Source organism: Grammomys surdaster, unplaced genomic scaffold (genome assembly GCF_004785775.1).
Source record: "Grammomys surdaster isolate TR1022 unplaced genomic scaffold, NIH_TR_1.0 242, whole genome shotgun sequence".
NCBI lineage: Eukaryota > Metazoa > Chordata > Mammalia > Rodentia > Muridae > Grammomys > Grammomys surdaster.
In genome coordinates, this window is record NW_021604687.1 from 5,913,632 (window position 1) to 5,929,179 (window position 15,548).

The 15,548-nt window shown below is 47.4% G+C and overlaps 1 protein-coding gene across 4 annotated transcripts in view; it reads right to left on the reverse strand.

Annotated features, from left to right (window-relative positions):
* Nucleotides 1-15,548, reverse strand: part of Prkag2 (protein kinase AMP-activated non-catalytic subunit gamma 2) — a 247,279-nt gene that overhangs the window by 74,940 nt on the left and 156,791 nt on the right. For all 4 annotated transcript variants that reach the window (XM_028774646.1, XM_028774645.1, XM_028774648.1 and 1 more), the window contains one exon: nt 12,774-12,988. In XM_028774646.1, coding sequence (XP_028630479.1) covers nt 12,774-12,988 — 215 coding nt within the window. The remainder of the gene's footprint in view (nt 1-12,773; nt 12,989-15,548) is intronic.

Below are 15,548 nucleotides of genomic sequence, written 5' to 3' on the forward strand. Positions count from 1 at the left end.
TCTATCTATCTATCTATCTATCTATCTATCTATCTATCTATCTATCTTCTTTTGGGGTTTGTTGGTTTGGTTTGTGTTTTTTGAGTCAGGGTTTCTCTGTGTAGCAGCCCTAGCTGTCCTGGAACTCACTCTGTAGTTCAGGCTGGCCTCCAACTTACAGAGATCTGCCTGCTTCTGCCTCCCAAGTGCTGGAATTAAAGGTTGATGCCACCATGCCCAGATCAGAATGTTTTTTAAGAGGATCTTTCTAGAGGCTTGTCATGTAAAGATGATTAAACAGAAAGAAAGCAAAGAAACAGCTTCGTCAGATTCAACCATGAGAACTGAGAAACCTTTCCAGTTTGTGAAAGAATGAATGTGTGTGTGCAGTGGGCTCCTGCTACAGTGTGTGTCCAGGAAAATGTGTGTAGTGGGCTCCTGCGACTGTGCGTGTCCAGGAAGCCTGTACAGAGGAAGAAATCCCAGGTGGAGATTTTCCTCAAGAGGTTTCTATAGAGCCACCTGCCTTCATTTCCAGTCTGCCACCTGCCTTCATTTCCAGTCTGCACAACTCTCTCTCTCTCTCTCTCTCTCTCTCTCTCTCTCTCTCTCTCTCTCCTGCAGTTATGCCTAAGCAAGTCATCACAGTCCTGAGAACCTCACATGGCAGTGTGAGGGTCCCCTGCCAAGCACCAGAAAGAAGAAAATGTGGGCTGTCCTTTGTAGGTAGGGAGAGGGGAGTGAGTGGCCACTCATTAACCAGCCATGCCCGAGTGCTCAGGGGACTGCGGAGAAGGCTTGTCCCAAACTTTTCCATCACTACCACCGCTCATTTCCACAACATCGTTAAGGAAACACTATTAATACTGGTGTTACGTTTGTGTCACTGTTGTACCAACAACAACTCACCAGCTTCGGTTAAATGCTTTTCTAAGTGCTGGGAGTGAGGCAAAAGGCCTGAGTCTGAGCTGAAGGAATTCTCATCTAGATGCAAATTGAGGCAAGCCATCCATGGTGCATGCCTGCACAGTACCAATTTTTCCACCATTTAATGTTCAGTGCCAGCTCTCAACCCTAACCCAGTGCATTTTCACACAGATATGTTGGCAAAGCAGCCTCCCTTCTTAGAATTTAACTGTTTTCTTATCTGTACCTGATATTCTGAGTCTTGATCCCTTTGATTTAATCTGAAGTAAATACTTCTGGTTCCCCCACCCCTGCCCCCACACCCCAACCCCCACTTCAGACTTAAAGATGTTAGCACTGGATATCTTGAATGTTCCAAAGGAATAATGATAATAACAATAATAACAATAACAATAATAATGACCAAACCATTTCCTCCCCCAGTGAAATATTCTGTCTTAGAGGGAGAAGGGAGGCTCTGGAAGCTAGGGAAACCTACAAGGCTTAAGAAGTTCCTGAAAGTTACAAGATTCACAGGACCAGCTCCTAAGGTTATACAAGTGATAAAATTGCTGCTTCTTCAGATGCCTGTCCAGGGGTGCAGTTTTCTTGAGTCATTCTCATGCTAGTGACCTTCCAGTGATGTGACTGCCTTGAGTCACCCATGCTCCTATGAGTACCCTCAATAAACTCAATAGTTTACTACGCTAGACCTGGGTGGAGTGGTTTCTTTGGTCTTTGATTGTTGCTGTCTGTGGTGGAGAAACGCTTGTTAATATCTCCTCAGGAGAAAAAAATCACTCAACAGTGCCTAGTGGAGCTTGCCTTTCACCTACTGTACTGTCCTAGATAACTGAATGGCAGTGCTAATCACCCTTTCATGCCCCAGACCTGCAGTGTTCGCCCCTCCACCACACGACACATAACTGGGAAGCACCTAGCCCGGCTAACTTTATCACACAATGATTTTTTTAAATTAGTGCTTTCCTGTAAGAAGCTGCTGCCCCTGCAGCCTCAGTGCAGCCCTGGCTGTCTCATGGCTGCCGCTTTATTTCCTGGTTCTTCATGAGCTCCACCCTACGGTCTGTTGCTAATGAAATCTTTTTTAGAAAACGACTTTAATTTCTGTTGCATATGCCAGTGTGTATGGTATGCAAGGACACACATACGTGTGTAGGTGTGTGAACATATATGTGTATGTGTGGAGATCCAAGGCTGATATCCAGAGTCTTCTTCAATTGCTTCCCATGTTCTTTGAGGCATGGTCTACCAACTGAACTCAAAGCTTGCCCACACAAGTAGTCTAGCTAGCCAGCTTAGCCTGGGGAATCCCATCTCTGCCTTCTGAGTTCTGGAATTACCTGTGGGTCCCCACACCTACGTAGCATCTGTGTGGGTTCTGGGGATCTCACTCTTGTCCTTACATCTGTCTTTCAAGTGCTTTATCCACTGAATCATGTCCCCTGCCCCTAATGGAATCCTCCTACTAGAATTCAGTTTAGCACATGCCCTTGCGTTGGCTAGCTTTCTATCCTTACAAAAAATACCTGGCATCATTAACTTATAACTGTTTTGGCTCACGGTTTGGGAGGTCCCTGGGTCATTGCTTGACCCACAGCTCTGAGTCCCTGGCAAGGCAGCTTTTTATGACAGAAGCATGTGGTGGGTCACACCATTCACTCACTCACATTACAAGTCACGGGGAGAAGACAGAGGAAGAGGCTAGGCCTACTATCTTCTTTATGCTCCTAGTGACCTAAAGACCTTCCCACAGGGGTCCACCTCTTAAAGGCTGCACTACCTAACAACAGCACTATCCTGGGGGTCAAGTCTTTTAACACAGAGGCCCCTGAGTGACATTCTCATCTAAATGGTAACATTTCTCTAAAAACCATGCAGAGAAGATAGTGGCAAATTCATGATAACCTTCAAATGCAGCCCACCTCTACCCAAGGACATGCAAATCGCTGCCATCTTCCCTAACTTTGTTACACAATCTCCTCCAACAGTTTTGAAGTGATTTGCATCATTTTGTTAACCCTCTGAGGGGAGCAGAGTCATGGGCATCAAATTGTAATTACACAGACTAACTCCTGGTTCCCCAACACTATGTGCAGCCAAACTCCCAGGTCTCCTGGGAGGCAGGGCCACTGGCCAAGCCCAGTGCACTCTGTGCTGGGCCTGGTCTCACAGCCTCAGAGCAAAGTTCTCCTACTTGTCTCCTGTTTTTCTGGGGACCAGGTTCACCGTGGCCACTGGACTTTCTCACAGTTAACTGCACACCAGTATAAAGGGAAGCTCTGACACAGATTTGCCAGGGATTAGTAAAGTTCCGAAGAAAAGCAACATGGAAATCCCTCAGGCTTTGCTGGGCTGTGGCTCTAGTATGGGCTAACCCAGGGAAGAGATGAGAGGGTAAGTGCGAGCTAATCAAACTTCATAAAGTGAAGTGATAGGCCAGATGTGGCTCAGGGGACAGGGTGGGCCAAGCCTGGAATTAGGCATGTGAACTAAGAGACTGAGTCACCATGGGGTGGAGAGGCAAGATTCTGGCGCTTGTTTTCAGAGAGTGCAATGCTATGCTGAGAACATGGCTGTGGAGTCCAGCTGCCATGTTTCACATTTGCTAGCAGCCAACCCTTCAATGAGTAATTGTGCATAATTATATTACGGGGCCCTGGTCACAGTCTGAGGCAAGCTCTGTGTCTGTATCTAGCAGAGGCACAGGGTGAGGGGGTCGTAGGTACAGGGTCAGTAAAACATTTCTTCAGCTCACTAACAGGTCCAGCCACTGGCATCGCTGCAGAAATATCCCTCCTCGCCTCCCTCTAGCATCCCTCACTTCTCTCCACACCAAGCCTGGCAAGACAACAGTCCACAGGCTCTGCTTGTGCTTTGCTGTCTCGCTCTCTCAGTAACCCTGCCATCTGGCTTCCACCCTGGCAGGGCCTGTGAGAGCTATCCTTCCTTCCTTCCTTCCTTCCTTCCTTCCTTCCTTCCTTCCTTCCTTCCTCCTTCCCTCCATCTTTCCTTCCTTCCATCTCTCCTTCTCCCCTTTTCCTTCCCCTTCTCTTCCATTCTCTCCTATCTTCCCTCTACCTCTTTTCTTCTTTCTTTCCTGTAATTAAAAAAAAAAGTTAGCACACAAAGTGATGGGCTTCTTTTTCTTTTCTTTTTTCTTTTCTTTTTTTCTTTTTTCTTTTTTTTTGGTTTTTTCAAGACAGGGTTTCTCTGTGTAGCCCTGGCTGTCCTGGAACTCACTCTGTAGACCAGGCTGGCCTCAAACTCAGAAATCTGCCTGCCTCTGCCTCCCAAGTGCTGGGACTAAAGGCGTGCACCGCCACCACCACCTGGCGTGATGGGGCTTCTTTATGGTATTTTTGGTTGGGCTTGTCCCTGACTCCCCAGGCTCTGCCTCCTGCTGATTCCCACTTTCCTCCCTCCCCAACATCCCTTGAAGAGTTCTTTCTTCCCCTTTCCTGATTGTTCCATGCCCCGCATACCATACATGCACATACTTACACAGACAATAAAGACAGACACACTCACACAGACACATAAACACACATACACAAACACAGGCACACACACACCCCAACACACATTCATACACACAGACAGATACACATAGACACATACACAAACACACAGATACACTCGCACACACAGACACATACACAAACACTCAGATACACTTACACACACAGACACACAGACACACACACACATACGCACAAGCTGGATAAAATTCCACCACGTATATTTACACCACATTTCTCTTATCCTTTCATCTGTTGGTGGATACCTAGGTTGGTTCCATTCCTTTGCTATGGCAAACAACACAGCAAAAACCATGGGTGTAAAGTATCCCGTGACCATGGTAGTTTCTTATACAGGAAACACACACAGTTAAGGCCCGAGGCAGAGGCAGGCAATACCAGCCCAAGACAGGGCAGACAGCCATGTTCATTCCACCCCACAGTGAGAGTGTTGGAAGACTGCTATAGTAAGCTGCAGGGAACACCCCATGTCTGTATCACACCAATGTCCTAACTGTGGTCTCAGCCACAGGCAGGGCTACTCAGTAACAATGGAAAATCCCAGGGAGGTCCTAAAGTATATCTCATCATGTTAGAGGACATGGCTGAGATGGATTTAACCAGAGGCGTGTTGGTGTGTGGCTGTGTAGAAGAGTAAAGTCATCCTGGGAACTTCTGTCTTCCTTTTGCTGTTTTTGTATCCCTATGATTGAACTGTGTTGAGTATGGCCTCATGGCTGTGGATATGTAGAACCCCTTCCCCACCTGTGTTTTGTCATAAAGAGGAAAGGAGGAACACTCCTTGACTGACTTAGCTCCAAAGTTGGTTTTCTGGGAGCCCCCTTCTTCCTGTTGGGGAGACTTTGGGGGGCAGAGATTATCAAAATCACCTTTGAGTACTCAGTGCCTGGGACAGTGCCCCACAAAAAAGAGGGTTTTAGGGGAAAAACAGCTAACCAAATGACTTCTCTTGTGGGTTCCTGGGGACATGGGAGAAATGGGCAGGAGGAAGGGATTTGTTCAGGTGGCAGAGTGCTTGTCTATCACATACATAGTGCTGACTCTGACCCCAGCATCAAGTAAGCCAGGAGTAAGGACACATACCTGTAACCCCACCATTCTGATATGGGGGACAGAAAGAAGAAGAAGGAAAGAGAGAGGAGGGGAGAGGGAGAGGGAGAAAGGGAGGGAAGGGGTGAGTAAGTGAGGGATGGAGGGAGGGAGAAAGGGAGGGGGATCTAGTACATCCTTGGCACTCAGCGCTACCCTGGAGACAAGAGCATACAGGATTCTTAAAGACCCGTTATCGCTCAGAGAAATGGGTAGAGCACCTGTCTTGGGCTCTGCCTTCTTTTCTGTTCCAGGACTGAGGATTGCCACCATGCAGGGACCCATGGAGAATACAGCCTACAATGCTGGTAGCTAGGAGAACACTGTTCTCTGGCTGTCTTCTCTCGGTGACACAGACGCTCCAGCTTTGTGGCCCTCATACCAACAAGCCTCTTAGCAACTCCTGCCCCTTGACACACCGTCAGCTCTCCACCCCCTGCCCCCATACACACACACTATTTTTAAAATATCTAATCTGTAGTGAGCAACGAGTGATAGAGACGTTAGTTTGCCATCTCTGGACAGACACATTCCAAGGCAAGTCCTTATTAGGCCGTCACTGGGTACTTGAAGTGGTAGACAGGAATGTAAAACCAAAGTAGTATACACAAAAACATAATGCAATGTAATTTGAAATATTTATAGATTTCTAGAGTGCTTTTCCTTTAAAGTTAAAAAATTATGTCAGGTTGTGGACGTAGCTCGTTGTGTGGTGTTTGTGAAGCACACACGAAGCCTTGGGTTTCACCTTAGACACCACACAAAGCAGGCAGAGTGGTGTAGACCTACGGTCCCAGCACTGGGGTAGAAACAGGAGGATCTGAAGTCCAAGGTCATCCTCAGCTACATGGTATGAGGCTAGCCTAGGATAGGAGACTTTGTCTAAAAAAAGTTTTTAATTGGTACATATTTGTGTGTGTTTATAGGAACAGGATGATGGTTGGCCACAGATATACAATATGTAATGACCAAACCAGAGTAAAGAGCTTTTCCATCTTAAGCAGATTAACACAAAATAAAAGTCTGTGTTGAGGACATGGCGTAGTCCATAATGTGTTTGTTATATTAGCATGAGGACTCTCATTCAAACCCCAGCACACACATAAAACACAGGCACTTGTAATCCCAATGCTAGGGAGCTACAGCCAGGAGGATGGCCGGGGCGTGGCCGTCCTCTCTACAGCCAGGAGGATGGCCGGGGAGTGGCCGTCCACTCTAGTAGAATCCGTGAGCTGCAGATGTGGTGAGAGACCCTGTCTCAAAATACAAGGTGGTGAGAGATTGAGAAAGATATCTGGGGTCAGCCTCTGACCCTACATGTATGCACATATATATGCACTAACACACATACATGTATATACACACACAGGCATGCACACAGACACACAGACACACACACACACACATACACAGAGGCTATTTATCTCAAATAACCTTGAAAAGCTGACTGACCAGAGATTTCCCCCCAGCATTCAGGTTACATAAATTAGAGATCTTGCCAATGAAGCCGGGTGACACAGTTTTTTGTCTTTTTTTAAAAAAGATTACCTTTTTCTCAGGTCACTTTCCTACAAGGAAACAAATGCTAGCTATCTATTATCATGTAACAACTGCCCCAGTATCTCAGTGGCTTAAGACACTAATTAATTATCTGACTGAATTGTCTCTCTCTCACATTCACACTGAAGCCTTTATCCTCCATTCCTGTGTTCTGTGAAGACAGAACCTTTAAAGTGGTAATTACAGCTAAAGGAGAGACTTGGAATGTAGCTAGATGCACACTTAAAAGGCACAAAACTGTCAGCCCCAGGCTCAGCCTTGAAAGGAAAGTAGAATGATGTCATCAGGTAGTCCCAAAGGACTGGATCCTCACAACAAGAGGAGAGGATCGAAGGATGCAAGCACACAGAAAAAAGGCTTCAAAAGAACACATCGAGAGCTTTGCAGGTCAAAGGGTGAGGCCTCCGAGAGACCAAACTCTCCAGACGCTGGACTGTACTTATCAGCTTTGTATTACTACAAGGGAACACGGCTGCTTCTGAGGTAAAGAGAAGTTTATTTTGGCCCACAGCTATGGAGATCCAAGTTCATGGGGCAGAGCTGAATTTCTGCTGGGACTGTATCACGGCTCAGGGTCTTCTCTTGCCTCAGTCTTTCTGGGATTACTCCCAGAAAGACACTCATCCCCCAAGTCCTCCAGGAGACTCTGACTTCAGACACAGGTCAAATGTGAAATTCTAAGACCAGGGCTGTAGCTTAGTGGTGGAGTGCTTGCTTAGCAGGAGTAGTGTGTGTGTGTGTGTGTGTGTGTGTGTGTGTTTGTGTGTGTGCGTGCACACCTATATGTGTCTCTATGCTAGTACATACGGGCACATTTTAATGGTCAAATTGACATAACCTAGAGTCACCTGGGAAGAGAGTCTCATTAAGGAGTCTCTCTAAGAGACTGTCTGCATTGGGTTGGCTTGTGCACATGTCTGTGCAATATTCTCTTCATTAAGTTAATTGAAGTGGGAAACATCATCCCCATGGGGCAGCACCATTCCCTAGGCAGTGAGTCCCAATCTATATAAGAGTGGAGAAACTGTGCTTCCTACAAGCAAGCACATGAGCATCTCTGCAGCCCCTACATCAAACCTCTTGAGAGAGTCCATACTATCTCTCATCTCTCCAGTGCGTGTCTATGGCCCTTGGCCATGCAGGGATCCAGAGGCTGGCTTGCCGAGTTCATGGTGAAATGGGATAACATTTCCTTCTGTGTGGCTTCCTGTCTTTCTGCCTGAACCCGGGCAGTTCGGAATCCCTTCCCAGTCTGTCCCTTAGCTGCCCACGCTCCTTGATTCCCTCTTTGCCAGCCAAACAGTTTCTACATCATTTCATACACCATCGCTGCCTCAATGTTTTATATTTATATTAAGATGCTTCCAGTTCTGGGTTCACACGCCCAGTTCCCCTTGGACACAGAAGCCACAGTGTCGTAGTGTCCCAGAACGGCTGACTCTTACTCACAGACACAGACCTCCACAGCACTTTGGTCCCCAACACAACAAATCCACTCCATCTGGTCAAGGCAGAGTTTTTAGAATCATCCTTGATTCTTCTTTTCTTCCTTGAGTTACTTATTCACCAGATGCCAAATGCCTTCTGCTTCTTCCTGTTCAGAGCTCTCTCAGCTCCACTGTATTCTCTCTGCCTTTGCCGGCTACCAGGCCGGGACCACTTCCCACTGCCTCTAGCGTGGTCCTCTCTGCTCCTGCATATCCTCTCTGATCTCAACAGCCAACCAACATACACCCAGATGTAGAGCTTGGTCACTGCTCCCCCTCACTGAGAAAGGGGTTGGGTCTGCCAGTCACTAAGAGAGACTAGATTGCTCTCCACAACAACTCAACAGGTTCTAGCATGCTTTATGGTCCTCTGACCCCCATTTGCAGGCAAAGCGCCTTCCTTTGTTCAATTAGGGGCTATTTATTGAAGCCGCATGTCCCGTACACAGATGCATGAGCGTTGCTCATGGCTCTGTCACCTCCCACCCAAGCTAGCACATGATCTGGCACTCGTTCTTTTAAAGCGGGGCCTCACGTCTCACATAGCTTAGACCCTTTAAGGTTACTGGGTAGCTGGGGTCACATAGCTTAGACCACCTTCAGGGTTACTGGAAGGTGGGGATGACCTTGAACCTCTGATCCTCTTGTCTCCACCTTTCAAGTCCTAGGGTTATAAGAATCCTGTACCAGGCTTATGTGGTGCTAGAGACTCGCCGATCACTGGACCTCATGCTCTCTGGACAAACACTTTTACCAGCTGAGCTACCTCTCCAGCCTCTATTTATTTATTGAATAAATAAAGGATTTCAATAAGTGTTGTCACTAAAGACTCATTTATCACCCCCGTCCCTTTCCAACTTTAGAACAAAATTCATGGGAGCTGACTTTAGGAAAAAAATTATCTTCATGGTCCCCGTTTATGGAAAGAGTCTCTATTCTAAAGAGCAGAGATAAATTATGTTGAAATATTTTTAGGGCTCCAGAAATCTTCAAGCGGCTCATATCTCTCCGTGAAGATGATGCCAGTAGCAGAGTTAACAAAACCAGCCAAGCTCTTAAGGAACAGCACATAAATTAAAGCATCCAACAAAATCCAATTACAAAGGGATACATTCTGTATGAACGTCAAACACTGCCCCCCGCCACCCCCCCCACACGTGCCACTGTGGCTGCAGAGGATGTAGACAGTGCCAGGTGGGGGCAGCCCTCCCAGGATGACATTTACAGACGGTTAGGTCTATTAATGGCAAATACCCGGCAGGGATATCCTTTTCTGCTTTGTGTGTGTGTGTGTGTGATATGTGTGTGTGTGTGTGATTGTATGTAGCATGCAACATGAAGGCCAGAGTTGGACATTAGATGTATTCTTCTCTGATTCTCCACCTTATTTCTGGAACAGGGTCTCTTCATTGACCCTGAGGCTTATCTCAAGTTGATTAATTCAGCTAGGTTTGAGGACCTGCGATCTCCAAGAACCCATTCAATCTCCAAGAACCTATTTGTCTCCCCCACCCCCCCAGAACTGAGGTTACAGATTCCTGCCACTGCTCCAGCTTCTGCAGAGGTGCTGGGGATTCAGATCCAAGTTCTCACGTTTGTGTGGCAGGTACTTAACTCGCTAAGCCATTTCCTTAGCTCTCTGTTTCAATTCCTGAACCAGGCCATTTCGAAATGGAAGTGGGGAGCCCTGCTGGTCACCGTGGTTTCCTACAGCTTTAAGTAGACAAGTACCATGAACAAGCTCATTGTTTTGTTAGGAGGCACACAGGATACAGGTCTCAGCAGAGAATCACTGCAAACACACAGTTCTGTGACATAAATGTATCCTTGCTGTCATGGAGTCCTCACAACCTCCATCTCCAAGGCCACCTTATCTTCCCAAAGAGAAATGTCCATTAAAAATGTCACCCGGGGCTTGTGAGATTGGCTCAGTGGGAAACAGCTATTGCTGCTAAGTCAGAGGACCTGATTTCATCTGTGAGATCCACATGGTGGAAGAAGAGAGACTGGAAGATTGTCATCTGACCTCTGCACAAGTGCTGTGACACTCACCCCACATCCCACCCACCAATAAACAAAATGCAATTAAAAAAAAATGCCGGGCAGTGGTGGCGCATGCCTTTAATCCCAGCACTTGGGAGGCAGAGGCAGGCAGATTTCTGAGTTCGAGAGTTTGAGGCTAGCCTGGTCTACAGAGTGAGTTCCAGGACAGTCAGGGCTATACAGAGAAACCCTGTCTCGAAAAAAAACCAACCAAACAACAACAACAACAACAACAAAAAAGCCACTCTCTCCCAATAGCCCCTGGGAAACCAACACTCCACTTTCTGCTTCTATGAAGTGTGGGGACCTTATGTAAAGGAGCCCATGAAATATTTGTCCTTTGGTCTCCAGCATCTCTTGCTCAGCATGACAGCCTTGGGGTTTATCCCTGTTCATAGCAAAGGGTCTGTCTGATACCCAGTTCCAGCCAGTCATGGTTCTCTTCTGTCTCTCTGCTCATTTAAACTCACATCACTCCTCCGGAGTCAGCTCAGCTGGTGCTGTGTCTGCTCCAGTCCTTATCCCAGCCGGCAGCTTGCTGCTCTGGCTTAGCCTTTTGCCCGAGTACTGCTTAATACACTGCCAGCAAGTATGTAAGCTCTGGAGGACAGAGCAGTTCGGGGCAGTTTAACCTTTGCCATGCAAATGACCACGGCCAAGCGTCCTTGAATGGTCAGAGGAGCAATCGTGGTGTGTTCTCTGCTTGGCAAATACATTTTCTCCCCTAAGGTATCAACTGTTATGGGCTGAATGACGTCCCACAAGAAGATGTGCTGGTGTTTAACTGTAGTATCCTCAAGAGGCACTCTCACTTGGAAATAAGGTCTTTGTGGATGTCACCAGGTTAAAATGAAGCCACCGAGGTGGACTCTGACCTAAGATGAATAGTGTCTTAAGAAAAGGGGCATGGGACACAGGCAGACGATGAGGGAAGGTGGCTAAGGATGTGGAGTTAGGATCTAGAAAAGCCCAGGCTGTAGCTGCTGGGAGAGAAAAGAAGCTCTGAAGCCAGGAGAAAGCATGACCCCACCCAAACACTCACTCTGGCCTTTTAGCTTCAGAACTGTGTGAAAATTCAAAGTGTTGGTTTAAGCCCTTGGCGTCTGGGATACTTGCCTTTCTTTCCCACAGGTACAGAGTCTGTTGGTTTAACAGATTGCACGAACTATATGAAACAAGATGGCCTCTGTATTGGATACGCATAGAGCTTGTTTTGTGTTATCAATTTTGTTATCCAAAGATGGTTTGACAATCTACAGAGGAATGTGCCTGGGCACCATGTCAAAACCGTGCCATTTTATAAAAGGGATGAGGCACACAAGGATTTCAGTGCTGTGACGGTCCTGGAACCAATTTCTAATGAGACTGCTTTGTTGCCACAGTCCCAGAAAAGGAAACCACCATGACTGAATGACAGGGCTCCATCTATTCTGGTATGTCCTCACTGGATTCAGGATCATTCTGCATCTCTAATAGCACCTAACTCAAACCAAACAGGCGACCGCCCTCAGGGGCTCCAAGCTTGGGCAATATCTAGGTGTAGGGGGAATCTTGCCTCTTGCATCAACAACCCCAGACCTTCTCAGTTAAGCCTATGACAGCAACAAAGACATATTGTCCCACTTCCCACCAAGTGACTAACTTTCCAAGAACCTACCTCAAGTCAGGTGATGTCAGACCTTAAAAGTCTAGAACACAATCCCTCTTCCTTCCTTTCCTTCCTTCCTTTCTTTCTTTCTTTCTTTCTTTCTTTCTTTCTTTCTTTCTTTCTTTCTTTCTCCTTCCTCCTTTCCCTTCCTCTTTTCCCTTCCCTTCCTCTTCCTCCTTCCCTCCTTCCCTCCCTCCCTCCCTTCCAATTTATTCTGTCTTATTGATGATAGTTACACAACCTAGTCAAGGTAAATCCAAAGCATGAGTTTTAAGAAGTGGAGGGAACAGACTTTCTCTTGGCCATGCTCCAGGTAGAAAGGACAGAATGGCTTCTTTGATTCCTACAGTGTTACCCGACCTGCATGTTGTTTTCAGCCTGTGACTTATGACAGCACAATTTACAAATGCTAGCCCTGGGCAGTCGCAGCTGGTGTGGGGAAGCACCGTCTTCCCTCCCATAGCCTGGTCCAGCCCCACCCTGGGAGAGATGCAGACTTACAGTTCTCAAAGGCGCATGGTGCGTGGGGGATGCCAGAGGAGGCCGCACTGGGCTCTGAAAGGCCAGGCAGAAGCGCTGGCTGGTGTCCGGTGGGGATGAGGAAGCATAGATGCGGCTTTCTAGGCGTTCAGGCTCCTGCTTGTAGGACTCCAGGGGAAATGGGTGCTGCTTGGTCACTTGGGTGGGTGTTGATGGAGACGAGGAGACACTGGAGGCTGCAGGGAGGTGACAGAGCTTGTTAGAGGTGTGGCCTTGGTGGAGAAGAGGGCTTTGTGCTTCTAAGAGCCCATCCCTTCCTCTGACCAACCAAATAACAAAGACAAAAATCAACCCTGAAATAGTAAATGTAGAAATCAAGGCAGAGTTTAACAAGTGTATTTACAACCCCTTACAAGTTCAGAAGTATCCTCACCGTTCATGCTGAGGCGTGAGCAGTGTGGAGGGCGTCCTGTAGTTCTGACTGTGCATATAGTCAGGCTGGTCTACTCTCCACATGGTCTCGCTCTCTTCTCCCTCCCCACCATGCATGTGCCCGCAAGCAAACACCATGGAGCCGAATTGGTGGAGGCTGCTTATAGAGAGATGCAGAGAGAGCTCAGCAGAACCAAGGTCCCTGCTGCAGAAGCCACATATGGGTGAGCCAGAAGGTGCTTGCCTTGCAAGCAAGAAGACCTGAGCTTGGAGTCCGCATAAGAAAGTCAAGCTCGGTAGGGTGGTACACACTTACACTCTCAGCACTGGGGAGCGTTGGCAGAAACACACAAATCCTTGGGGTGCAGGCAGCCAGCCTAACCTACTTGGTAAGTTCTAGGCTTTCGAGGGTACACAAAGACATCCTCTGTCATCCGTGTGTACATGCACACACACAAATATGTACACAAGAGATGTGGGTTGTAAACATTCCTGATTATATAATCCTGTATGCCTCTGTCTCTACCTCCTGATTGTTGGGATTAAAGGTGTGTGCTACCATGTCCAATACCTCTCCTTTTACGGGGACGCTTATCATACTGTATCAGGCTCACCACAACCCAACAGAATCTCACTCAAACTTGATTAGCCTGAAAAACCCCAATCTCTAAATAAAGTCACATTCACAGTACTGGGAAGTAGTCTCCAATGTATGCTTCCAGGGACACAGTTTGACCCATAATAGTTAATTGGCAACATAACTGGGTGTACTAGCAACATAACGGGTAGGTCTCTGGGAATTCGAGGCCAGCCTGGCTTACACAGTGAGTGAGTTCCAGGTCAGCCAGGGCTCTACAGTGAGACCCTGACTCAAAACAAACAAACAGACAGACAAACAAACAAACAAGAGACACAGATGTGCATGTGTATGTGTGTGTGTGTGTGTGTATGTGTGTGTGTGTGCGTGCACATGTGCACTCACACACACACGGGGGACAGGGGACACTAGAGATACTTGGAGCAGCAGCTATACATGCACAAATACGAGGAGACAAAGATGGGCGGCAACACCAGAGGCCAGAAGAGAAGGGACAGAGCCTGCCCTGAACACTTTGGAGGGAATGTGGCACTCCCCGTGCCTTGATTTTGGACTTGTGTTTTTCTTTCAGATAGGGTCTCATATACCCCAGGCTGGCCTTGAACTCACTATGCAGCTGACCGAGTCTGCAGCATGGTGTCAGTCTACTCCCTCATAGTGAGGTCAGACAGAGCAGGCCAGCTCCACTCGTATGTATCAAACAGGAAATAGCAATCTCTTCTGCTAGACCCTGCCTTGCTGCTTCTCTTGTGGGCCTGCCTACCCCCCCCCACCCCATAGGCACGGGATGAGGGCTTATGGTGTACACAGCAGGGTGGACCAGGCAGGTCAGGAAAAAACAAAACAAAAGAACCAAAAACCTGCGCCACATACTCATCCTAAGGACCCTCACTGGCAAGCCCTTCTAAGGTTGGGGGTTTCCGTGTGTCCAGATAGGGGCAGTCCCCAGTGATTTCCAACTCTTCCTTGTCCCCCTTGACCCACTGTGACAGAAAGATCCAGATCCATGGAGCATAATCAAACTTCCCTTGGACTGTAACTCCACCTAATCTCCATTTAGGCTTTCTGGTCCAACCCACATACACATTTCCAAAGGTACAGAACACGTACCTCTGTGGGGCAGGGGGGTCATTTTTGCTGATCAAAACGACAGACGTGGAGCTAGGGAGATGGCTCAGTCAGCAAAGTGTTTGATTTGCAAGAATGAAGAGCAGAATTTGATCTCCAGAAACCACTTAAAAACTAAGACAAACAAACCCAGGCATAGTGGTGTGTGTTTATAATCCCAGTTTGGGGAGGTAGAGACAGAAGGATCCCAGGGGCTCACTTAGCTTACTTGAAAAATTCAAGGCCGAGTGCAAGACCTTGTCTCAACAAACAAACAAACAAACAAACAAACAAACACAACAAACAAAGACAAGATGGATACCACCTGAAGAGTAAACCCAAAGGTGTCCTGTGAGCATACACATGTGCACACGCCTGCAGCCCTCTGAGCACATACGTGTGCACCTGCACATGCACACCCAGGCTCATACAGGCAGATATGTTAGTTTATTTCTCAGATCTGCTTCTCCTTACCAAGAGGAGGTTATTATAAGGGGTTATGACAGTGCTGATTTTGAAAGCAGAGCTCACACACCCAACTGCTTATTGAGCGGTGGATTGAGTCACGGCGGCATAGTGCCTGACAGGAAGGAGTCGGCCTCGACGTCCTCTCCATGGAGGAAGCTGGTAAGCAGAAGAGGCAGAGAACCCTTGGCATG